This window comes from Stenella coeruleoalba (assembly GCF_951394435.1).
Source record: "Stenella coeruleoalba genome assembly, chromosome: 3".
Classification (NCBI taxonomy): Eukaryota; Metazoa; Chordata; class Mammalia; order Artiodactyla; family Delphinidae; genus Stenella; species Stenella coeruleoalba.
In genome coordinates, this window is record NC_137148.1 from 30,480,584 (window position 1) to 30,505,888 (window position 25,305).

Genomic DNA, 25,305 nt, shown 5'->3' on the forward strand with positions numbered 1-25,305 from the left:
CGAGCCACAACTGCTGAGCCCATGTGCCACAACTGCTGAAGCTCGCGTGCCTAAAGCCTGTGCTCCACAACAAGAGAAGCCACTGCAATGAGAAGCCCGTGCACTGCAATGAAGGGTAGCCCCCGTTCACCACAGCTAGAGAGGGCCCGAGCACAGCAACAAAGACCCAACACAGCCAAAAATAAATAAATAAATAAATTTATAAAAAAAAAAAAAATAGGCATTTAAGTTAAAAAATTTTCAATATTAGAAATATAATTTCCAATATAAAACAATTTTTTTATTAAAAGTAATACAGGTACACAAAGATATATAAAATCATACTATGTATATACAGTTTTGCAACTATCTCTTTTTTTTCACCTAATGTATCTTAGATATATTTCCTTTTTTTTTTCTTTTTCCCTGGCCGCACCACGAGGCATGCAGGATCTTAGTTCCCCAACTAGGGATCAAACCTGTGCCCCCTGCAGTGGAAGCGCAGATTCTTGACCACTGGACCACCAGGTAATTCCCTCAGATATATTTCCATGGTGGCAACATACACATACGGTCTTTTCATTATCAGCACAGTATTGTTACATGAAACTTCCCCGAATCAAATGTAAAATATATCATTACTAATATTTAGGCCTAATTTATAAGCAAACAGCTCATTTTGGACAAACCTATTGCTTTAATGGACACTTCATCAAGCTTGTGGTCTCCAGTTGTCCCGGGTCGAAAGAATGCTACACCTCCTTTACAGAAATTAAGTAATGACTGAGGGAAAGGACTCAATGAAGGAAGGGATCCTTTCATTCGAATCTGAAAGTAAAGAAAGAATATGTTAATTACCAGTCATATAAGTCAATTTTTTTTTATAAGTCAATTTTTAAGGAAACTATAAAGCAACAAACAAGGCAGGTAAGATAAACCATAAAGAGTGGAAAACACAGCATGGTTCCCATACAATGTAAGACAATATCCCTGAAATCACTTGTACTTTCAGAAACGTAGCTCACAAATTTAACTCAACAAATTCACTAGGCTAAATCTCAAAGGAAAAAAAAAAACGTTCTAGCCAAATTAACCTCTCTTGTCACTCAGTTTTGCCTAAAAAGTTCTGTATAAAAAGAATTTAATGCTATTTCCCCTGACTTTCCCCAAAGGAATAGTAAAGAAAATAAACTTAAGTATCTAACTCTACCTACGTGCATTACCTAAAAACTAATACAGAAAAAGGTATATCTACATACAAAACTTTAAAAAACTAATCTATAAGTGACAGAATTATAAAGTCATCATTTGGCAACTCCTAATAAAAAAATGACTCTAGCGAGGATCATCAATAAATGCTAAATTAGGTAAAAAATTGATGGGTTGATGGAGAACATGATAGTGGGTGGAACATGACCCAAATTCACTGATCCATCTCATACCATGAAAAGTGAAAGAAAAAGACGTATGTGCAACATGATATGCTGCAGAGGGGAAGTATACAATACCACTTATGAAGGATTCAATTCTAAGAAAATGTTAACCTGAATTTAATCAAATCTGTCTACTTTCATGAGGATAGATTAATTACCAGCTTATAGAAAATAAAAAGAAAGAGGAACAACTTAAATGACACTAAATGAAAAATGACAGACAAATCCAAAATATAGTTCAGGACCAACTACCTAATCTCTCTAACAAATCAAGAATAGAAAATAAAGGAAACTACTGTGTGTTAAAAGGAAACTGTGGTAGAATAAAAGAAAAGCGGGACTTCCCTGGTGGCACAGTGGTTAAGAATCTGCCTGACAATCCAGTGAACACGAGTTCAAGCCCTGGTCCGGGAAGATCCCACATGCTGTTGAGCAACTAAGCCTGTGCGCCACAACTACTGAGCCCGTGTGCCACAACTACTGAAGTCCACACACCAGGAGCCCGTGCTCCACAACAAGAGAAGCCAACGCAATGAGAAGCAAGTGCACTGCAAAGAAGAGTAGCCCCCGCTCGCCGCAACTAGAGAAAGCCCACACGCAGCAACAAAGACCAAACGCAGCCAAAAATAAATAAATAAAAATAAACTTATTAAAAAAAAGAATAAAAGAAAAGGGATCTAAGAGACATAAACCTGGGAAGAAAAGGATTAGCAGTAGGCTTGTAATCTATTTTCTCCCTCTACTATTCACTTCCAGAAAGACATGATCTAGTCAAATCCCCTTGTAAGCATGCTAAGGACAGACTTCTTGCCAAACAAATTAATGGTATTTACCAGACGTACAGAGTCAGTCTAGGCTGGTTATTAGAAACAAATCTAGAATGTATGGATTTATGGAGTATGACCCCTGGAAAATGTTACCCAAGCTATATAATTAGAGAGATATAAAAAGGAGATGTTAAATAACTGAAATAGTTCCCTTTTGTGTCATGACATTAAAAAAAAACCAGGACACATTCTTCTACAGTGAGAAAAGACTTGGAGCAGTGTATGCAATTCCAGAGTTCACTACATATCATCTGTATCTTTTGGCTACCTATATCCTTGCAATTATTGGTGCAGTTTGACCCATGGATGAAAAACATGTGTCTACACAAAAACTTATACATACGGGCTTCCCTGGTGGCACAGCGGTTAAGAATCCGCCTGCCAATGCAGGGGACACGGGTTCAATCCCTGGTCCAGGAAGATCCCACATGCTGCAGAGCAACTAAGCCCATGCGCCACAACTACTGAGCCTGCACTCTAGAGCCCATGAGCCACAACTACTGAAGCTCGCGTGCCTAGAGCCTGTGCTCCACAACAAGAGAAGCCACTGCAATGAGAAGCCCGCGTCTGAGGCCATGCCTCAAAACTTCCTTTATAAATGTCCAGGAGTATTCTACTTTGAGAAGCAGGTTTCGTACTATAAATAAGCCTGAAATTTATGGATTTATAGGGCAGGACTCCTTGGGAAAATATCACAGTTATAAATATTAATAAATATTAGTATATTTAAATTGTTTACCATACTGTTACCGAGTCTAAGCTCATACTGCTTGCTGCACTACAGGCCAATAATCGAGAACTGAGTTCTTGGGGCAAGGAATAACGACTTTATTCGGAAAGCCAGCCAACAGAGAAGATGGTGGGCTCATGCCACAAAGAACCATCTTGCCTGAGTTAGAATTCAGGCTCCTTTTATACTAAAAGGGGAGGGAGTAAAGTCAAACACTTCCTGGTTCCCATCAGCCTCTGGAGGGCATGTGTTAATTTCTTCCTCCCTGCAGTCATTCACAGGTGGGCCTGGTCAGGATGTTTCCTGTTAGCTAAAAAGAGGTATTTTAGCTTAATGCTCATTACCAGGGAAGCAGGGTTCCCAAAGATGGGCCATTATGTATAATTCAAGGTTAGAAGCAATAAACCTTTAGTGATTAACTTGCAATAGAATACAAAAGGTTCTTCCCTATTTCAATAGCACATAAGTGACTAGGACATTTCCATACCTTCTGCATGACTTTTCTTGCCCATCTCAACTGCAAGATGTACCACTGTGCTACAGGAAAAGAACACCGAGCTGCCCGGAAAAGCAAGAGAACACGTTGAAGGATTCCAGACACCTTCTGGCGATTATCTTTTTCAGCTTTTAGAAGAAGATCATCACCATCTTCCTAAAAAGAAACAATAACAACAATTTTAGTAGCTAGTAAAACAGAAACTTAAAATGTTAAAGTGAAAATAAAGATAGTGCTTCTCAAAGTAGAATACTCCTGGACATTTATAAAAGAAGTTTTGAGACATGGCCTCAGAGATTAACTATTGCTATTTCTAGTGTCAAGGAAACACTTCTCTCACCTCAAACAATGTAAAGGGGTGAGTCGACCCTAATCCCAAGTCTTTGGCTACAACAGTTGAAGCCATCACCCCGGGCTCCATGGGTGGAATGTTACAGAGAAAGCTCCTTTCAAAAAGAATGACTTTTCCCTTCCTCTTCCTGGAAAAATCCCATTATATTTCAATGTCACCTCCTCTGTGAAGCCCTCCCATTCTGTGCTACTATGAGTCTTTGCTCAGACTTCCATTATAGCTTTCACTAATCTATTCTTGCTGATTTATGTATCTGTTTCCCACACTATTGAGAACTACCCAGGAGCAAAGGTCTTGTCATATAGTGCATAGAGTAAACTCCAATATGTGGTAGGATCCAACAAAATGTTTCTTGAATAAACACAATTCAAGTCAGTAGCTACAGATTAATTTCCCAGAGAATGAGATAATGTGAATACTGTAAACATTTGCTTCCCCAACCTTCTCCTACCATTGTCACTTCTTAAGAGTATTCAGTTTTTATTTGGGTATCTGCCCCTCTCCTACATAGCCAAATGATTCAAGGAGAGCTGATCCCATATCCCTAGCTGCCAAGGAAGGTCCTAGTCAATTGCCAAGCAGTACTTTGTATTAGCCCTAGTCAAGGTGTTTGATTCGAGGACAGGGAAGTGACCTCAGTCGGTCTTACAAGAGTAACTCTCAGTACTCTTGCTTGGAATGCTGGGAAAGAAATACTTTTTTACTACTTTTCTTTCTCCCATTCCCACTCCCTTTGGACATGGACAAGGTATCTTTAGAAGCTACTGGCAGCCATTCTGCTCCCACAAAGGGAGCCAGCCTTAAACTGAAGCTGACACCTTAGAAAACAAACTAAAAGAAAGAGCCCAAGTCTTTGGTAACATAACTGGACTTCTCAATTATGCCAGCCAATATTTACCAAGTTTTCTGTTACTTACAACCCAAAGGGTTCTAACTGATACAGAGGGACATTTAAGAAAAATCCTACCATTGGAGATTATTTTACTAAAAAATAATAAAATGAAGTACTACTAAGGATAGGTACCAAACTAATATCAGCACAGCATATCTAAAAATATCTTAAATGCTATTTCTAATTCCTAAACCAACATACTGAAGACTCAGATATGAGAGGAAAGAGGAATTACTGAGAAATACCATGGACTACTTATTCTTTCCATTTGTAATATATTACACCTGAAATATCAACAAATGAAATATTTTAATCTACTGAAACGTAACTTGAAATATAACAATGAGAATACAGCAAATAAGTCTAAAAAAAGAAAAAGAAAAAAAGTTGCTAATTCTGAAAAAGTAGTAAAGAAACAATACCAGAATCAATTTAAACAGCTAATTGAATATTAAAACAATTTAAATGTAAATAATTTACATTAACACTTTAAATCCTAAAACCAGCTATGTTATGATTTTCAATAAGAGCAGAGGAAAAGTTCCTGAGAGGAATACAGTATTGCTATTTATAAGACAGAACTATCAATTGAAAAGTATAGGAGAAAAAAAATGACCTTTCAAATCAAAGAAAAATCAAACTAAGTCTTTCAAAAGAGGCACAGACAATGAGATGAATAAAAGACTAAAATAATGTATGGCTTGGGACTTCCCTGGTGGCACAGTGGTTAAGAATCCACCTGCCAATGCAAGGAACACGAGGTTCAAGCCCTGGTCCTGGAAGATCCCACATGCCGCAGAGCAACTAAGCCCATGCACCACAACTACTGAGCCTGCACTCTACAGCCTGCAACCTGCAACTACTGAGCCCACATGCCACAACTACTGAAGCCCACATGCCTAGAACCCGTGCTCCACAACGAGAAGCCACTGAAATAAGAAGCCCACGCACCACAACGAAGAGTAGCCCCCGCTCGCCACAACTAGAGAAAGCCCGCACGCAGCAACGAAGACCCAATGCAGCCAAAAATAAATAAATAAATAAAAAATAATGTATGGCTTCTAAATTCTGACATTCTTTTTGCTACCCTAAACAAATGTTTATTTTTTAAAAATCTGGATACAGAGAAATATCTCTTAATTTTGTTTTATTATTGAAATAATTTTAACATTTATTGAATGCTTACTATGTGTCCTAGGCCCTAAAGTAAAAGCTTTTACAGGATATCTCATTTAATACTCTCAATAATGCTGTCAGAGGTACTATCATCAACTTCATTTTACAGATAAGGAAACTTAAACATCAGTTTAGTACATTGCCCAATATTACACAATAAATAAACAGCAAAGCTGGAATCCAGAAGTTAGCTTCAGAGCCTGCATTTTTAACTTGATGATTATTAACAAGTTGATTATTTTAAAAATTGGACAAAATCAACTTTAAATTAATTGAAAGATTAAGCACTAAGCTTACTTCACTAAGAATAGCTGGCTGAGGACAATATAATGGAGGAGCTGGAAGATACAAGCCGACCGGCACTAAGCCCCACAATCTCTGACTGAAGTCCTTGGCAGAGTTTATCAGAAGCTGAAATGTCTCTGAAAGAATATCTGCATCAGCCATAACTGCTGCTTTCAGTACTTCCTGCACAGAACCAAATAGCAGATCTGCATCTTCTTCTTCAATGGGATCTAGCAAATACAAAATTAGGTAAAGTAGTTAAAATTTATATTATACTTTTCATGTTATTTTGTAGGATAAAATTTCATATCTGAAAAAGCTGATTGCCAAAAATGAACATATTGGTTGACATGCAAAACACCCAAACTTCTAGATAGAAACTTAATAAAGATTCTCTTACTTTTAAGATTATAGGTAATCAGAGCACAAAGACTTTTCCAAAATTATACAAGACACTGTAATAACAATTATATAATAAAAAATTCTTGGAATATAGTTGTGACTCAAAAATAATAATAAAAGAAAAAAATATTAATGGGAAAAATAAAATGTCAAGAAAGACTCCAAAATAATATACAACATTACATGAAGGCAGTGAGAGAGTAATTATTTTCTTTTTCATAATAGTCCATCACAGTACTTTTATAATAAAAAGGACTTGTGAAGCTAAAAAAACCCCCAGAAATATACAAAATAGTCATACAGTATGGCTTCAATTATATAAGTGTATGTACATATGGAGACATGTTCCAGAAGGCAAAATGCAGAGATGCAGGTGGCAGAATTGGAGACTTACGCACTTTTATATTAGGAAATATTTTAAGCATACTTTAAGGTATAGAATATAATATGAAAACACTCACGTACTGACTTCATCCTTGTCTGATATTAACATGTTTCCTACATTCAATTTAGATTAAAAAAGAATGTTGCAAATACAGCTGAAATTCCTTAGGTACCAATCATATTTCACTTCCTCTCTCCAGAGGTAGTCACTATCCAGAATTTGGTGTGGCTCTACTGAAACTCCTATTACACATATGTTGTGTCTTCCACAACATTCTATACAAAGTTTAACTTCTCTTTCATATTTTCCAACTCTTTTCTTTATATCTATACATTTTTATCTCTCTCTATATATTTTTTTTGTGTGTGTATATATACAGAGATAGATCAAATTCATTTTCCAGTTCACTAACCATCTGCTGAGTTTTTTGTTTTTAAATCAGTTTGTTGAGGTATAATTTACGTACACTAAAATTTATCCTTTTTAAGTGTACAGTTCAATGAGTTTTGTTTGTTTTCTGTTTTTTAAAATATTTATTTGGCTGCACTAGGTCTTAGCTGTGGCACGTGGCTTAGTTGTGGCATGCGGGATCCAGTTCCCTGACCAGGGATGGAATCTGGGCCCCCTGCACTAGGAGTGCAGAGTCTTAACCACTGGACAACCAGGGAAGTCCCCAGTTCAATGAATTTTGACATTTTCATCACTCCACAAAAGTTCTTATACCCTTTTGTTGTCAATTCCCCCCTTACTCTCATGTAACCATTGATCTGTTTCTTGTCCCTATCGTGTTGTTTTTTATAAAATCACATAAATGGAATCACACAGTGTGTAGTTTTATTTCTGAGTTCTTTCATTCAGCATAATGGTTCTTCAATTCATCCATGTTGTTGCATGTTATCAGTAGTTTGCTACTCTTTATTAATTATTATTCCATTGTACAGATAAATTGCAATTTGTTCTTCCATCCACAAGTTGATAAGCATTTGAGTTGTTTCAAGTTTTTGGCTATTATGAAAAAGCTGCTATGAACATTCAATATACAGGTTTTTCAGTGGACCTATGTTTTCATTTTTCTTGGGTAAATACCTAGGGGTGGAATCCATTGACTTTTTCTCTTTCTTTCTGACCCCTGGAAATTTCCCTTACTTTCTTTAAATCTTAGCCTTTAAATGCATATCTTTATATTTTATCTAGAAACACACTGTATCTATGTATTTATTGTAGGAGAGTTTTCAGATCATCTAAAACAATATATTGCCAGAACTGGAAGTTCAGACTGGGAATTTTTTAGTCCTTTTTTTCAAAATCAACTTTCATGTAGATACATTATCCTTTCATTACTTAAAAAAAAACCTGACAGAAAATTATCAAAGAAATTTTCAGTCTGATTTCCAAGTATTATGAATTCTTTCCAGAAAGAGAAGTTATAATTAATAAGCTCTACGAATCTAGAGAAGTCTCACTCCTTAATGGAGACAAGCACTAATAAAACAAAACAGCTATCCTGGTTTTATCATTAAATATATGACTTTAAATAACAGACTTCATTACTTTTTGTCTAAATTTCCCCCTCTTTAAAACAGACGAATTTTATAGGGCTCCTGGGTAAATCCATGTATTACATGTAATATTATATTATTTTTTTATAATACCACTCAGAACTTTTCAAATTAAAAGCAAAAAACAACTCTATGATTTATGCATTAGGCAAGAGGTTCTAAGTACCCCTTGACATCTGAGATTCTACGATTCTATGACTGCAAAAGAAAACAATCTAAATGCAGCAAAATACCACTAGTATAAAGAAAGGCTATGTATGGAAAATCAGAATATCATTCAGATACTGAACATTGTATTTTGAACTGCATCAGTTTGGGATGCTCCCATTATTAAGAATAAATAGCAAAATTTTATTTTTGATAAGCTTATTACTTCAAAGCATTAATATATGTGTGGGTACTTAAAAGCTTTTTAAAATACCATAAGCTTTATATTAATTAAGCCGATACATGTGTCGACCATACATAGGTAACACACCTGTAAACTGTTTGTATTTTGAGCCCATTTCTTTTTTTGCTTCCAAAGAGGCCGGCTGACCTAAAAAACACTGCAGTTTTTCCTGGAAAATCTGTGCTGGAGTCATATTTAATGGTAGATTCAGACCCTTTTTCCTGGACCTGAAATCACATCAAATTAAGGGAAAAGAATACAAATTTTGAAAAAAGGAAACATACACACATCAAGAGCTAAACATGAAATTTTAAAGAACAGAGAAATTCTCTTTATTCATCCTATATTTAGACAAGAAATAAGCAAGGAAATACTGTATTAAGGATAGTATTAAGGCTTTCCATAATTATGGTACTAATATATCTCCTCATCCTTACCTCCCACTGCTGCCCTACAAATGTACTCTATCCAAACCAAGCCAAACTTGCTTTTGCCAAATGCCTTTGCTCTCATTTGGAATGTTCTCTCTCCCTACAGCTACTCAGTTTGTCATGATCCCATCTTCCCTTCAATGCCCATCTCAAATGACATCTCCCACATAAAGTATTTCCTGTCCTTCCCTCACTTGATACTAGTGCTCTCCCTACTGTACCACAGGCACTTTTCTTACCATACTATGTAAATTGTAATAATGTTTTGTCCTGTTTTCCCTATTAAACTATAAATGCCTAAGCATAGAAACTATGTACCATTTAAGTTTACAATCCACTAAAACACCTGGCATAGAGCTTGATAAATAATAATAATAAACATACATACATTGTTAATAACATACATACATTGTTAATAATAAACATATTAACAATGTATGTTAATAAATAAACATACATTGAATTATTGAATTAAAAAATATAGAAGACACAGCAATACCATAACCTTCAGAATAGTTAAAATATAGGGATTAGTTTGATTAGCTTAAAACTCAAATCCTGTTTGGGAAAGACAAACTTTCCCATTGACTGTAGGCCCTTTGAGGGCACTACTAACAAATTAATGTGCTAAATAGATGTTTTAACACTGTAAGTAAGCCTCTGATCTGTCCAATACAGTAGCCACTAGATGTATACAGCCCTCTAAATTTAATTAAAATTAGATGGAAAATCCAGTTCCTTGGTCTTATTATCCACATTTCAAGTGCTCAATAAATATATGTGGCTAGTAGCTATCAGATTGGATAGCACATACAGAATATTTCCATTACTGAAAAAAGTTCTATTGGACAATGCTGAACTAAGGATTCCACAAAATGCATAAATACCAGCAATGACTGAAATAAAAAATATTTTAGATGACCATCATACTTTCCTAAAAATACATACCTTGTGAAATTGCTATCATGTTTACAGAACAGCTGCAAGGCCACACCAATGGAAACAGACGTCTTCCAGTCTCCAAGTTTCTGTGCCAACCACACAGCTTCTGGAACCAGGCCACCAATAAATAATAATTCAAGGGCATATTCAACTGTCCACACATTAGAAAGATTCTGCTCTCTAACAACACTGGCCACCTTCGAGTGTTGCAGAGGAATAAGTCGAAAGGGCTGCTCTGTGAGTAAATTAAAGAAAATGGATTTTACAATTTTATATACAAGAACTCACACCTCTTTTTATAGATCTCTTCAATCAGTATTTCCTACACAAAACCACAACAAGGAAGATACATACAAAATGGCCTAAAATAATGCTTAACGTACTCTAGAATAGTCTTTTTAACATTGAACACTGTGTCTCTTTAGTGGGTCATGAAGCAAATGTCAGCATTCCTAAAAACATGAAACTGAGTAGACATAGAAACAAAAGAGACAGTATCAGAGTGCATTACACAAAATAAAGGTAAATAAGTACAGTTTAATGAAACTTTTTGGTCAGATAATATAAACGTACACACACACGTAAACGTACCGGTCACAGTGTACAGTTTACTACTGTGGGCTGCTCTGAAATATATAGCTATTTCTCCTACTGCATTATGAAATCTGGAGGGCAGAGACTGCATCTTACCTGACTTTGCATTCCTCATAGTGTCATGGGATAAAAATCTAGTTTGAGGTAATACTCAAGCATATTAAATGTTCAATGTTCAGTGTTTAACAGAAAGTAGAAAACTGTGATTTTCAGTAATCCTGAACAAATGACAAGATTTCAGTCTGGCCTGAGATTAAATACAAAGGGTAATAATATCCTTCTCCCCAGCCTTCTGTATCTTTCCCTAATTAAAGTAACTTGAATGAGAAATTTGAAAATACTATGACAGAACTGTTATCTTTTAAAAAATACATATTGCTAAGATTTTCACTCACTCCCTCAAAATAAAACTGGTAATTAGTATATGAAGGTTTTTGCTCCTTGAAATGAAATGATTAGTTTCTTATGTGATCTGCATAGGCTCTGCCCACACCAAGCACTAACATTTTAGCTCTTTGACAAAGATATGGAAAGAAACGAAAAATTTAGTCAATCAATGACTGTTTGATTCTGCATAGGCAAACAGCCAGGAGATTGATGAAATTTTTCCAGTTTTTAATTCACTATGAGTAAGGCACTGTACCATTAAAAGAATTTAAATGATTTAATTTTCTGAAATTTTTACTGCTTTCACACAGCAAACATCATACCAAATAAGCAACTCAAATCCGCAATACATTCTGCCACTAGTTCTGATTTAAAAGATTAACATGAAATATATTCTAAGTCAAGCCTGCTAATATCATTTTTCAAGACAGAGGGAGATTAAAGAAATTAAAGGATATATAACAAGTTTCAGATATTTAAATTGTCAACAATCATAGTCTAGTCTCGGGCATAGGAAAAGAACACAAAGTCTTCTCTCCTACTCTCTCCTCTAACTGGGAAGATATTTACGTAGGGAATAAAAAGGTATGTCTCTGAGCTTTTATGAACATTTATGAGTCTGCCCAGAAACAATTCAATAACTCTGTCACTTTTCTTCACAAAGTGTGATAAATATCAGTCTCCCTTAGGTATGTAAAGTCATCTGTAAAGATAAAAATCATTAGCAAAGAGCAAAAGTCCTATAAATATTGTAGGACAGAAAGATAAGAAATTGAGATAAATCTTCTGAATACCAGGATTGTACTTCTTTTTTTTTTAAGATTTTTCTAAAAACCACATGAGGGCTTCCCTGGTGGCGCACTGGTTAAGAATCCGCCTGCCAATGCAGGGGGCACAGGTTCGAGCCCTGGTCCAGGAAGATCCCACATGCCGCAGAGCAACTAAGCCCGTGCACCACAACTACTGAGACTGTGCTCTAGAGCCCGCAAGCCACAACTACAGGGCCCACGTGCCACAACTACTGAAGCCCACGTGCCTAGAAGCCACCACAATGAGAAGCCCGTGCACAGCAACGAAGACCCAATGCAGCCATAAATAAATAAATAAATATTTTAAAAAATTAAAACCACATGAGTTCTGCCTCTCTCCTTCAGTAAAATTATATGGATTAAGGATACAATTTGTTATCAGAAACATTATTACCAAAAATAGGGAGCACAAGTAGTAAATACCTCACTTGTGACAAAATAAAGAGAGCTTAGATAAAAAACTATTGTAATAATTAGTGTCAAATGTACAAGGAAATAAGTAATATCCAACTGAGAGGTTCAGTCAGAGGAAAGCATAAAGTGAGAGAAAGAAGCACAGGCTGTTCTCAGGGAGAAAAGGACAGAGCACCAGCTGAAACTGAGTTAGTGGCCAATGGAGAGGGAAAGGGGAGAAGGTAGATCCTGGAAAAACAGAGCACCTGTTTCTCTGTTTACACCAGCTCCCTAAGAGAAGCCATAATCAGGTCAGGGCCAACTTTTCTTCCCCAGGGAAGCAGACACCTCTGAAAAGGAACCTCTAGACAATTTCCTTTCTGATCCTACCTTACATATAAGGCTCTCTAGGGTCTAGAAGCTCCTGAAAACCCTGACGACACTAGAGTCTAACACTACTGTTGAAGCATCCAAGTGGGTGAGGACAGTCCTCCACTCCCACCCACACCCTGAGAAAATTAGAGTCCAAACACATAGTTCAAAATCCACAGTTCTGTGATTAAATCTGATGACCACTTGTTGCTACTTCTATTAAACTTCTAATTATATTACATCTTGTACTACTCTATGTGTGCCTTGTACATGTTTATCAGTTCGTGTTATTTCCTGCTTAAAGCCCTCCAATAACTTCCCACTGTACCTAAAATAAAATTCAGATTTCATACCCTGGCTTACATCACCTGGCCATCTATCTCTGTCTTCATCTCATACCACTCTCTACCTCACCCTCTGTGCTCCAGCTACACCAGTCTTTCAGTTTCTCAGACACATCAAGTTTGTCCTTGCTCTAGAGCCTTTGCACAGGCTCAGCATATAATGCTCTAAGTCCTATGCGTCCATGGCTGGCTCCTTCTTGTCATTAAGAGTTCAGTTTAAATGTCACCCCCGCAGAGAGCTCTTCCCTAAAGTCACCACCTCAACTACCGACTCAGTCACAATACATTTCTCTACTTAGTTCTCTGCATAATAATTGTCACCATTTGATAGATCTTTGTTTATATATGCATCTATTTAATTTTCCGTCTCAATCTATTAGATGTACTTCCATAAAAGAACAGGTATTTCATCTGTTTTGTTCATGGCAGTTAGGATAAATCTGTTCCAAATGTCAAGACAAGACAAAACTACAGATGTTTTCATATTATTAATCTCATATGGTGCAAGCTAATATATTTCCAGCACCTACAACACTACTTGACACATAGCAGGCACTAATAAAAATTATTGGAATGAATGAATATCACAGAAATCTGTGTACATGCTTATTTCCATTAGGGTAGGGCAGTTACCTCACACAGATTAGGTACATTTTGACTCTATTAATGAAATGATTAAGTAGAGCAAAGAAAATGATTCAAATAAAATTATAAAAGTAAAATGTCCAAATAAAATTAAATTCTAAATTAGCATACTCAAAATTTGTTAAATTACATTTTTATAGCCCTTTTACTTTAAAAATGGAAACTTTATAAATGCCAATGTGTCCAAAATTCCCAATTTAAAAATACATATTCAATAAAAACAAGTCCAAAGCAATTACCTTTCTCAGATTATATTCATTCGTAAACAGTCACTTGTGTATCTCCTTAGCGTTCAGGCACTGAGCTAGAACAGTTTTATTTCCATGGACTAATGATCACCGTATAATATGATTTTAAATATTACGTGCAAAAACAAGGTGAGAAAATTATTTGTTTACCTGTTTTAATATGAAGGGGAGGAAGAACATTCACATTGTGAGGTGGCAAAATGCAAAGCAGCTGATTGGTGAAATAGGAAGCCATGAAGCGGGCCATGGACTGGACAACCTTCACCGCCGCTTCAGGATGAACGTTTCCAGTCACTCCAAACTCACAATGAGACTTCTCAGGAACTGCAGGATACACCAAATGACCAAAGGAGATTCTGATCAAACTATCAAAAGTAGTAATATTTAAGTTCCCAACATTATGCAAGAAGAAAATTATAATTACAACTTTTTTCTGAGATGAACACCCATGGCCTACACAAGTTAATTTATAATAGCTATCAACACTTCTTGAAGACAACAGAACAAAAATAATTAGCTCGTAATTATGAGCACATACACTTAGGAACTCTTTTAACCTCAAGCTACTAGTTTTACCTAAAAACATGGAAGGATCTATACAAACAATCCAGCCATAATGGACTTGCAAGTTTAGCATTTCATTATTTATTTTCCCTACTTTCTTCCCTTTCTAATTTTCTTTCTTTAACGAAAGGAGGCAGGGTTTACTACAAAGATAATCTGAAAAGCACCAGAGCAGTGATTCTTCATGCTTTTTTCTGTACCATTAGGTCTGGATATTATGATATACTTCCATTAGTAAGAGTAAGTCCTTACCATAAGATTCTTCTGGGAGGTATGGACAAAAGGAACACGTGGAGTGGAGGGAGAAGGCAGGGGAGGGAGAGAGTTACATCACTATTTCTAGGGTGACTCTGATATAAACTAGTAGGAGCAAACATGTGTCATCCCTATTTGAAAATCAAAACTCAATAATATAAATTGGCATTCAGATATATGTAAATAAACAGTTAAAACTATTAAACACAGATAAATACTAAGTTAACATTAATTTTTATAAAATGTATGGCCCCAACAATGGCAAAGTATCTTTCTTTCTCAGAAGTCACTTGGGGGGAATTCCCTGGTGGGCCAATGGTTAGGACTCCGTGCTTCCACTGCAGGGGTCCCGGGTTTGATCCCTGGTTGTGAGAACTAAGATCCCACAAGCCACGTGGCACAGCCAAAACAAAAAAAAGAAAAAAAAGAAAGGAAGTCACTTGGTAGGTATTCACAATAATATTAAGTTCGATATGTGTATGGCCATTTCTATCTTGTCACTTCTTGGAAGCTTGTGCCTGGTTTCCTCCGGACTTCACCCCATGCTCCTTTTCCCTTTGCTGATTTTGCTTTGTATCCTTTCATTGTAATGAATCATAGGTGTGAGTACAACTATACACTAGGCCCTGTGAGTCCTCCCTGTGAATCCCTGAACGTGGGGGTAGCCTTGGGGACTCCTGACCCAGTAGGGGTATGATTAATATACTCTAAACAACTGTCATTAAAAATTAAAACAAATACATTACAATAGGTTCAACTTATCTTGAAATTTATTATCAAGTCATGACAATACTACCGAAAAAAAAAAAAAGAATATCAGTCAGTTAAAAAGTCACACATAAAAAAAAAAAAAAAAAGTCACACATAAAAGTCTTCCACTCATACACAGCTACCAGTCCTTTTGGAGGGCAATTTGACACCAGGCATCAAAAGTCTTAAAACCATGGATTCTCTTTGATCCTGTAACCTCATTTCTCAAAATTTAACCTAGAGATATTATTAGTAATGTTCACAAAAATTTATGTACACTACAGCATTATTTAAAACATCAATAGTAAATAGGTGGCACCAATCTAAAATGTGCAATAATGAGGAAAAGGCTTAATAGGTTTTTAAAAAGAATTATTTACATTGGAAAATATTCATAATATTAAGTTTAAAAGATTATAAAACAGAATATACATACATAAATGTATATAGACAAAAAAGGGTAGATTAAGTGATTTTATTTTCTTATTTAAACCTTTCCATATTTCAAAATTGTCTAAAATGAACTTGTACTACTTCTGTAATGAACACAACATTTAAAAAGACAAATATCACCAAAAGTAAGAAATCTATAAACAGTGGCTGCATATGACATCACTTATATGTGGAATCTAAAAAGATGATACAAATGAACTTATTTACAAAACAGAAACAGACTCACAGACATCGAAAACAAACTTATGGTTACTAAAGGGGAAAAGTGAGGGGGAGGGATAAATTAGGAGGTTGGGATTAACAGATACACACTACTATATAAAAACTAGATAATCAAGAAGGACCTACTGTATAGCTCAGGGAGCTCTACTCAGTATTCTGTAATAACCTACGTGGGAAAAGAATCTGAAAAAAAATGGATATACGTATAACTGAACCACTTTGCTGTATACCTGAAACTAACACAACATTGTAAATCAGCTACACCCCAGTATAAAATAAAAATTAAATTTTAAAAAAATGCAGAGAAAATATGAATACCAGAATAAAAATGTCATGGTATTCTACCATCTATCTCACCTCAAAACAAACAAAACAAGGGGCTTCCCTGGTGGCGCAGTGGTTGGGAATCCGCCTACCAATGCAGGGGACGCGGGTTCGTGCCCCGGTCCGGGAAGATCCCACATGCCACGGAGCAGCTGGGCCCGTGAGCCATGGCCACTGAGCCTGCGCGTCCAGAGCCTGTGCTCTGCAACGGGAGAGGCCACAACAGTGGGAGGCCTGCGTACCACAAAACAACAACAACAACAACAAAAAACAGCGGCTGAAGCCAAAGAAACCAACACTGTTCTGATAAACTAGTGAAAATCAAAGAAAGGGTTTTACGTAAGAGATGGGCCCCACTTCTCAAACTATTTTTAGAAGACTTTGTAAACTAACTTCTTTTGATCACTATTTTCCATCAGTAAAATGATGTTCTAAACCAATAATCAGTTATTAGAAAAAAACCAAAACAAACAAACTCCATTAGAGTCATGAACTCCATTTAGAAAGTTCTGATATATTGAGCCGTTCTGACACATTCATACGCATAGTATATATCTAATGGTCTACGACCGTATAACTATTATAACTATATTATGTGTTCATTCATATATATCTTTTACTCTGGTTACTGCTTAATTTAAATACACCTCTTTTAAGAAGGACAATCTAAATATTCTGCAGCCTATTAAGCAATTTTAAAAAGAATACCTCAGAAAGAGATTTTCATCACTTTACTAAACAACCTTAAGCAACCATTAAAGAAAATATAAACATATCAAGGAAAAGTACTTGGGTACCTGATATTATGTCTAACAAATAGGGCTGTGACACAACAATTGTATCAGTTCAGCAGGCAATTACTGCTAAGCCTAGAGACCCAAAGATTAAAAACAAACAAAAACATGATCCTTGCTACTGAGAAGCTGACAGTCCAAAATTTACCACAATAGGGCAGAGCAACCAACTTTTATGTATAAGCAATTTCATATCTACACTTATAAATACAAAGTATTAACATTAAACAAACTGATTTTTGAAAAGCATACCTGAACAATCTTCATCTTCTTTTACAGGTAGGTGGGACCATATCAGTATTTCTCTTACTAGCTGATCACATAATCCTTGAGCATCATTTAAATTATAGTTATAGAGGTGGCAGTACAAAAGGGAAAGATAATAGCGTATCTGAAGAAAACATATCCTTCTTCCTCCTTAAACAGGGAAGAATTACATTTACATTAAAAACATGTTAGCTAGGTAATGTTCTTGATCTGGGTGCTGGGTAGACAGGAATGTTCAGTTTATAAAAATTCATCAAGCTGTACATTCATGTTATGTGAACTTTCCTGTACCTGTTTTATACTTTAATAAAAAACAGGTAAGCAATATTTTGTTCTTTTTCATTTTAAGTTCTGAACAATTTTATTTTCTTTGATGAGGCCCTAGGATGACTAAGAATTTATCCAAAGAGAGGTGCACATCCTCCTTATCTCGGTACTAAGGTCCACTAATGACATCTATCTCAAGTACACATGGTATGAAACAGAAGGGAACATGCTAAAAATAAAAATTTTTTAAAAACCACACAAGAAATCATACAAATATCAGACCATCAAAGACACTTTCCAAAGGAGAAGAAACACTATCCAATAAGATAGGAGTCCCTGACCACTGCCTTCAAACATCTGAAGGGTGCTTAGGACTGAGACTGCTGGCTGCCTATTCCTTATCTATTCTTTCTGAGTAAAAGAATTCTAATTTTATTTGAGGTTACAATGCACCCAGATCACAGTTTCTTGCTAGATGTGGCCATGTGAAAATATGACAAGTTCTGAACCAAGAGATAATATTGTATAGAACTGCTAGAAAAGCTGCTTAAAGAGAGGTAACTCAACTAGGAGGTACACCCTTTTCTTGTCCTTCCTGCCTTCCTCCTTCCTGTTAACTAGATTATGTACACGATGCCTGAGACTTCAGCACCCATCTTAACTCATGTAATGGCCTTAAGACTGGAAGCAACGCACTAAGGACGACGGTGTAGAAAAACTAAAGGAGCATGAGTCCTTGATGAGACCACAGAAACACCGAAACAGCCCCAGACTATCAACTTCTGGCCTCATTTCCTAAGAAAGAGAAATAAACTTCTTTCTTGTTGAAGCCAGTTATTTTCAGTCTCCATTACAAGAAACCATACCAAATGGATACAGTTGGAAAATAAATTAAATGAAAAGGTCTACAATGAGACTCACTACGAAAACTTTTCTTCATGAGAACTTATCACCTTGAATGTCACTCTTCTTCATCCAGTTGGACAATCCCCAAATCTGAGAACTACAGTAGACTTCTCTACTCAAGTCCAATTGATCAAACCTCTTAAATACCTGACAAATGTGACTTCTGTCCTCCAGTACTCTTGATGTTGCTTTGGTTCAGGACCTCCTCAACTAACTGTCTTGCTTCTAGGTAAAACCCACATCTCTACACCACATTCCTACAAATGGTCCTCCATAATGTACTGAAGTGATCTTTCCAAATGGCCTATATTTATTTGAAAAGTTCTTTTTCTTACATAAAGTATCTTAACTGACCCCACTGTCTTCAGGATAAAATCTTAATCCCATGGCACTGCAGAATATCTTCCTTTATCATCTGTTCTCTACCTCTCACTTTAGCACTCACCACCCTATCCTCAGTATTACACACATATTTCAAATAATCTGGTCCTGTTAAAACTACCTGCACGTTTACCAAACTGCTATGGTTTCCCATGCCTTTTTGCTTTAGGAATGCTATATCCTTTGTTAAACCATTCCCACTCCTTCAATTGGACAATTTTCACTCAATTTTAAATGTCAGCTCCTCCAGGTTTTCCCCAGACTGATGTTTGCACTCCAGCTCAGACTGTGTGCTTTCCCGGCACCTACCATAAAACATAATTAGAAACATGCTAGTTGTTTATGTGATCTCTCCTCCAGATTGTGGGCAACTTTAGGGTAAACTTGTTTATTTCAGTTATTCCTACTGCCTAATACACATAGCAGGCCCTCAATAAATACCGGTTAAGTAGATAAATTAATGAAACATACAAAGCCACATCAGTCAGAAAATAAATTTAATAATTGGCCAAACCTGACCAGGTAGTAGTTGCAGTCAAGGATAGCTCCAAGGTCACTACCTGAGAACCTCTGTCATCTTACTCATACCCTCAGCCCTATATCATAAAAGCTATCACCAGTTTCTAGAATCCACACCCCTAGATTCTCATCAAAACCTCGATGCAGGAGACCTTCCCTGTTGGTCCAGTGGTTAAGAAACCGCCTTCCAATGCAGCAGACACAGGTTCAATCCCTGGTCAGGGAACTAAGATCCCACATGTCACGGGGCAACTAAGCTGGCACACCACAACTTCTGAGCCTGCGAAACGCAACTACTGAGCCCATACGCTCCAGAGCCTGAGTGCCACAACTAGAGAGAAGCCCGTGTGCTGCAATGAAGATCCTGTGTGCTGCAACCAAAACCCAATGCAGTCAAATAAATAACTATTAAAAAAAAACCTCCATGTAGCCCATAATAAGTCTAACTCACAAGAAATTCTTTTTTTTTTTAATTTTTTAATCTTATTTTATTTTTGGCTGCGTTGGGTCTATGGTTGCTGCACGTGGGCTTTCTCTAGTTGCAGTGAGCGGGGGCTGTTCTTCATTGCAGCTTCTCTTTGTTGCAGAGAACGGGCTCTAGGGGTGCAGGCTTCCATAGTTGTAGCACGCAGGCTCGGTAGTTGTGGCATGTGGGATCTTCTCAGACCAGGGCTCGAACCGTGTCCCCTGCACTGGCAGGCAGATTCTTAACCACTGCGCTACCAGGGAGGTCCCACAGGAAATTCTTAAAGTTGAATTACTTAAGAACAGAGAGCCTTAGCTCCATGTTTCTATAAGTCTGTAATAAGGTGACAAATTATCTGACCCATAGTTTGTCATTTAGATACTTGCAGTGCACTAAATGACAAAATATATATTTTTTAAATTTGGGATTAAGTCTCATTTTTTTCCCTATCAACAATCAATCACAGGTTCCATCACTAATCAAAAAAAGGACAGAGGAGCCTTATCTATGGATAACAGAAAAAATTCTTGGTGCTACAATTTCCAAGACTAAGAATAATTTTAAATAACTATTTCTGACAGTAAAGGTACCTACAATATGTATTCTATTTGAGCATTAAGAAATTGTGAGCACTCAGAAATCTGAAATAATTTTGAAGCTCAACAGCATGCTAGAATATGGTCCTACCAATATTATGGCAAATATTATTTTTTAACACTCCCCTACCTTTCTCTTGGGTTTCTTGAAGAGCTTTCTTCCATAGTTGAACAGACTTTTCATATGATCCTAATAGGAAACACTCTTCCCCTACAAAGTTTTTAACCAAAAATTAGTGCTGGTTAATTAAATTCCTTTATAAACATGTACTTGTTTTAAAATTTAGTGGATACAACTCCACCAGAAATTATTTTGAAAAGCAAATAATTGCAACCAATTAATAAAATCAAAGTCCCACTAACTATATCACTTATTCCTGGAGTTAGAAATTGTTTATAAGATACTGACCATTGATAGATTTAAGTTCTAAGGTCTGGTTCAAGAGAACTCCAGCAGTCTGCAATTTAGCCTGTATATGACATAACAGGGACGTGACAGTAGATGCTTCATGTGTCATCTTTTCAGTTAACTGTATGTCATCTTCAGGAACTCTTTGACTTAATTGTGTTTGATACCATAAAGTTTTTCTGTACAATACTCTCCAGAGAACAATGAATCTGCACACAAAATCAGGTAATCATAAGAATCAAATTTCAGACTAGGGATAAGAATGAGTATAGCCTCCTCATTAGCCTTTTTATTTCTGCATGTATTCTTCACTGAGGTAATAACATGTATACAAACTGATCAGATTTAAATATAGCACAAAGTCCACGGATCAAAAAATGCATATTTTTAAAACTTTCATAAATGCTTTATGTACCTGTGGTCATTTTTCTATAGTGCTTATCTAAACCAAAATCCTTCAACAGTATCATGGATGCCCAAGACTAATAAAATATATGTGTTGAATAATATCTGGCATAAATTCTATAACATAAAATCTATAATGCTGAGTGCTAATGGGTACAAGGTTTCTTTTGAGGGTGATAAAAATATTCTGGAATTTGTGCTAATAGTTCTACAAGCCTGTGATTATACTAAAGATCACTGAATTGTACACTTTAAAATGGAGAATTTTACAGTATGGGAATTATATCTCCATTTTGAAAAATCTATAAAGCTGATGGTCTCCTAATATTAAAGTCATTATACCTGTGTCCTGGCTGTTGAACAAAATTTAATACTTGAGGACGAATCTTGAAAGACGAATTCCAAGACCAGTTTTTCCGAGCACCACTATCTTGAAACATTTGAAAAATGGGTACCACCAATGAGTCTTGCTTTGCTGTTCTACTTCCATCAGTTGATGCTGAAATAACTTCTGGTTGAAGACTGTATACGCCATTTAAATGATCAGCTACCATTCTGAGTAAATGAAAACAGGCTAAAAGTTTCTCTGAGAATAACTGATTCTGTTGTTGCTGTGTCAGCAAAAGCTTTATAGTATTTGAGGTCAGCTTTACCAAATGTCCTACATCTTGTCTGTATCTCATATCCCAGTACTGGATTGATAAACACTGATGAAAAAGTTGAAAGATACAAAGTACCCATGCATTATGTCTTGGGCTCTTGCTTAAAAAAAGATCAAGTTCGGGGAAAGGACATTTTATAAATTGAAGAATGTACAAAAAATGAGTGATACAAACTACTGTGTAATTTAACATTAATTTTTTTTCTGTCACATTTTTTGAAATTCCTATAGTCCATGCTGCAAGGAGATTTTTCTGGACAGAATGCAGTTCTGTAACAGTTTCATCTGTCTCCTCAATATTATCTTTTGCATGTATGGTATCAAACATAGAAGCAAATTCCAGTCTTCCTTCTTGGGCACTACTAAACAACAGATCCTTCTTTTGGTTCCAAAAAGAAAATAAGTTGTTTGGAAAATTTTCGCCTTCATTAGTTTCTTCAGCTTCAAAATCCTAAAACATGAGTGAAAAAAATTATACTTAATATCATTTGATTCCTTACAAGTAGAATCACTTTAGTGCTCTCAAATTTCTCTTCCTTTTAATGAAAGAAAAAGAAAATATGTTTCTTGGAATAAAGTCAATACGCAACTGTTCAAAGTAAATAAAACACTGTTACTAAGTACCTGCAAATCTGCTATTTCTTCATTTAATTTCATTGTTTCTTCTGCCTGCAAGAATCTGGGAACAGTAGAATCAGCTAAATTTTCATTTCCGTGGTGTTTTAACAAGCTAGATCTTAGGGAATCCAGTGATTGCAAGTTCAGCCCTTGGCCTTTTGGCTATAGAAGAAAAAAGATTTCCAGAGCAAAATTTTATCGATAATTGTACTACAAACAATTAAAACATCTACAGATAACTGTATACAATCCAAGGCTGTCAGTACAGTTTTAAATTTGAAAGGACTAAGAAGTCAACTTTTACTAATGGTACCAAAAAGCACTATACCTTAGACAATATCAAACTTTGGTATGTTTTCTCAAGCCTCTGTGCTGAATCAAGTAGAAGGGATCTCACGAGCACTGATGGAGACAGATTATCAAGAAATCGAAGGGTTGTGACCATGTATCCATCAGAAATAATGAGGTAGGGTAACCGTGAATGTGCTTTTATAGAAAATCTCTGTCTCATAGGGTCACTATCAGAAGCTGATGAATCTACAGAATTATCTGAATCTTGAAGTGTAAACTGCTGTGGTCTAGCAAACAAACACCAAAATTCAAGAATTAGTAAGAGAAAAATCTTAAAGGAAACAATTATGTTATTCCAAAGAAAAAACAATTAAAAGTTCCAGAATGATGAAAATGCAAGCAAATTAAATGCAAAAATATTAAATGTGCATATATCTATGAGGAAAACATACGTGATTAAATAATAGAGGTTTATGTGTTTTTTTAAAATTTTCCCAGCATTGTGGCACTTACTCTGTCTTGTTTTTAATATAGTTTTATACAACCTTTTCCAGAAAATAATTGAGGCAGTTCATTTTTACTATTGAACTTACCTTTCCTTCTTACTATCTATTTAAATATACTTATAAGAATATAATTAGGAGCTATAAGTATATTTGTTATTAAGGAGGAGAAAGAAAAGAAACAGAGCACATTTGGAGAGGATGGTGATAAGTATAATTTTATCAGCTTAAGATTAAATCTGACTGAGTTTCCACATAAGTGTAGTTATTTATTGTTATGGTGGTGTACCTGATTCTGACTACTTAATATCACTGATTATTAACTTTGAAGCTTTATAACTATAAAGAAAATAGCAAAAATATAATTTTTTTTCTGGTTAGGAAACGAATCAAATATAGATTTTATTAGCCAAATGATCCACAATAGAAGATTGGTTTCAGAATGTACATGCTTTGAAATTTATAAAACCATTAAAAAGTGACTCCATGGGGCTTCCCTGGTGGCGCAGTGGTTGAGAGTCCGCCTGCCGATGCAGGGGACATGGGTTCGTGCCCCGGTCCGGGAAGATCGCACATGCCGCGGAGTGGCTAGGTCCGTGAGCCATGGCCGCTGAGCCTGCGCGTCCGGAGCCTGTGCTCCGCAACGGGAGAGGCCACAACAGTGAGAGGCCCTCATAACGCAAAAAAAAAAAAAAAGAAAAAAAAGAAACTAATATTGTTATAAATGTTATATAAAATTTTTAATTTTAGAGGACAACACACTAAAATGCTAATAATTGTTATCTCTGAGGAATAGGATTACAAGTCTCACTTTCTACATTATCTAGTTTTGTAACATTTGATTTTTAAGTTTTTTTAAAACAATGAATATGTATTACTTTTGTAATCAAAAAAAGCAATCCATTTTGAAAGGCCCTAAATACTAATTTTAAAGGAAAATGTGAGGAAATTTAAGTCAATTATGAATCAGACCATAAGAAATAAGGAAAAACACTTTCACTGCACAAAGTGACAAGTTTTTCCATTAGAATTTTCTATTGCTAAAAATTAAGCAAAACTTTTTGCTAAATATAATCAAGGACACATCCCTCCTCAGTTTCTTTTCTATACAGCAAAGGGAATGGATTAATTTCAAAGACCTTTTCCAATGCTTCTGATTTGTAAATAGGTGTCTATATGTGTCTAGCCATATATAATAATATCAACATCAATAACAGCAAATATTTACTGAGCACTTATTTTATGCCAGAACTGTGTTAAAGCAATTTATAATTATTTATCATCTTACTTCATTCCCTCAACTCTAAGAGATTATTACTGTCATCTTCATTTCACAGTAAAAGAAACAGAGTCTTAAGAGTAACTTACCCAAAGTCACACAACTAATAAGTAGAAGAACCAAGGTTTGAATCTTGTTCTGACTCCAAAGCCAAAATGCTTCATGATCTCACAATTAAAAATTAAAATATGGCTAAATTCTAAAGTCTACTACCCATTTCCAACAACTTTTCTCCTTTTTCCCTCTGGGAGAAAAGTAGATACATATGACAAGTTAATTTTTATCTAAGTGCTCTGCTTTTGA

The 25,305-nt window shown here is 35.8% G+C and overlaps 1 protein-coding gene across 7 annotated transcripts in view; it reads right to left on the reverse strand.

Moving 5' to 3' along the window:
* The window catches only part of CPLANE1 (ciliogenesis and planar polarity effector complex subunit 1), a 129,951-nt gene that overhangs the window by 90,442 nt on the left and 14,204 nt on the right, over window positions 1-25,305 (reverse strand). For 6 of the 7 annotated variants that reach the window (XM_079916597.1, XM_079916592.1, XM_079916593.1 and 3 more), the window contains exons 10-21: window positions 23,258-23,507; window positions 22,936-23,091; window positions 21,993-22,762; window positions 21,246-21,454; window positions 20,967-21,047; window positions 17,687-17,851; window positions 14,223-14,396; window positions 10,287-10,515; window positions 8,995-9,134; window positions 6,183-6,400; window positions 3,457-3,621; window positions 669-807 (exon numbers count right to left, since the gene is read on the reverse strand). In XM_079916597.1, coding sequence (XP_079772723.1) covers window positions 669-807; window positions 3,457-3,621; window positions 6,183-6,400; window positions 8,995-9,134; window positions 10,287-10,515; window positions 14,223-14,396; window positions 17,687-17,851; window positions 20,967-21,047; window positions 21,246-21,454; window positions 21,993-22,762; window positions 22,936-23,091; window positions 23,258-23,507 — 2,696 coding nt within the window. Of the gene's footprint in view, window positions 1-668; window positions 808-3,456; window positions 3,622-6,182; window positions 6,401-8,994; window positions 9,135-10,286; window positions 10,516-14,222; window positions 14,397-17,686; window positions 17,852-20,966; window positions 21,048-21,245; window positions 21,455-21,992; window positions 22,763-22,935; window positions 23,092-23,257; window positions 23,508-25,305 lie in introns of those variants that run through there. The other variant, XM_079916596.1, reaches the window with a different exon arrangement.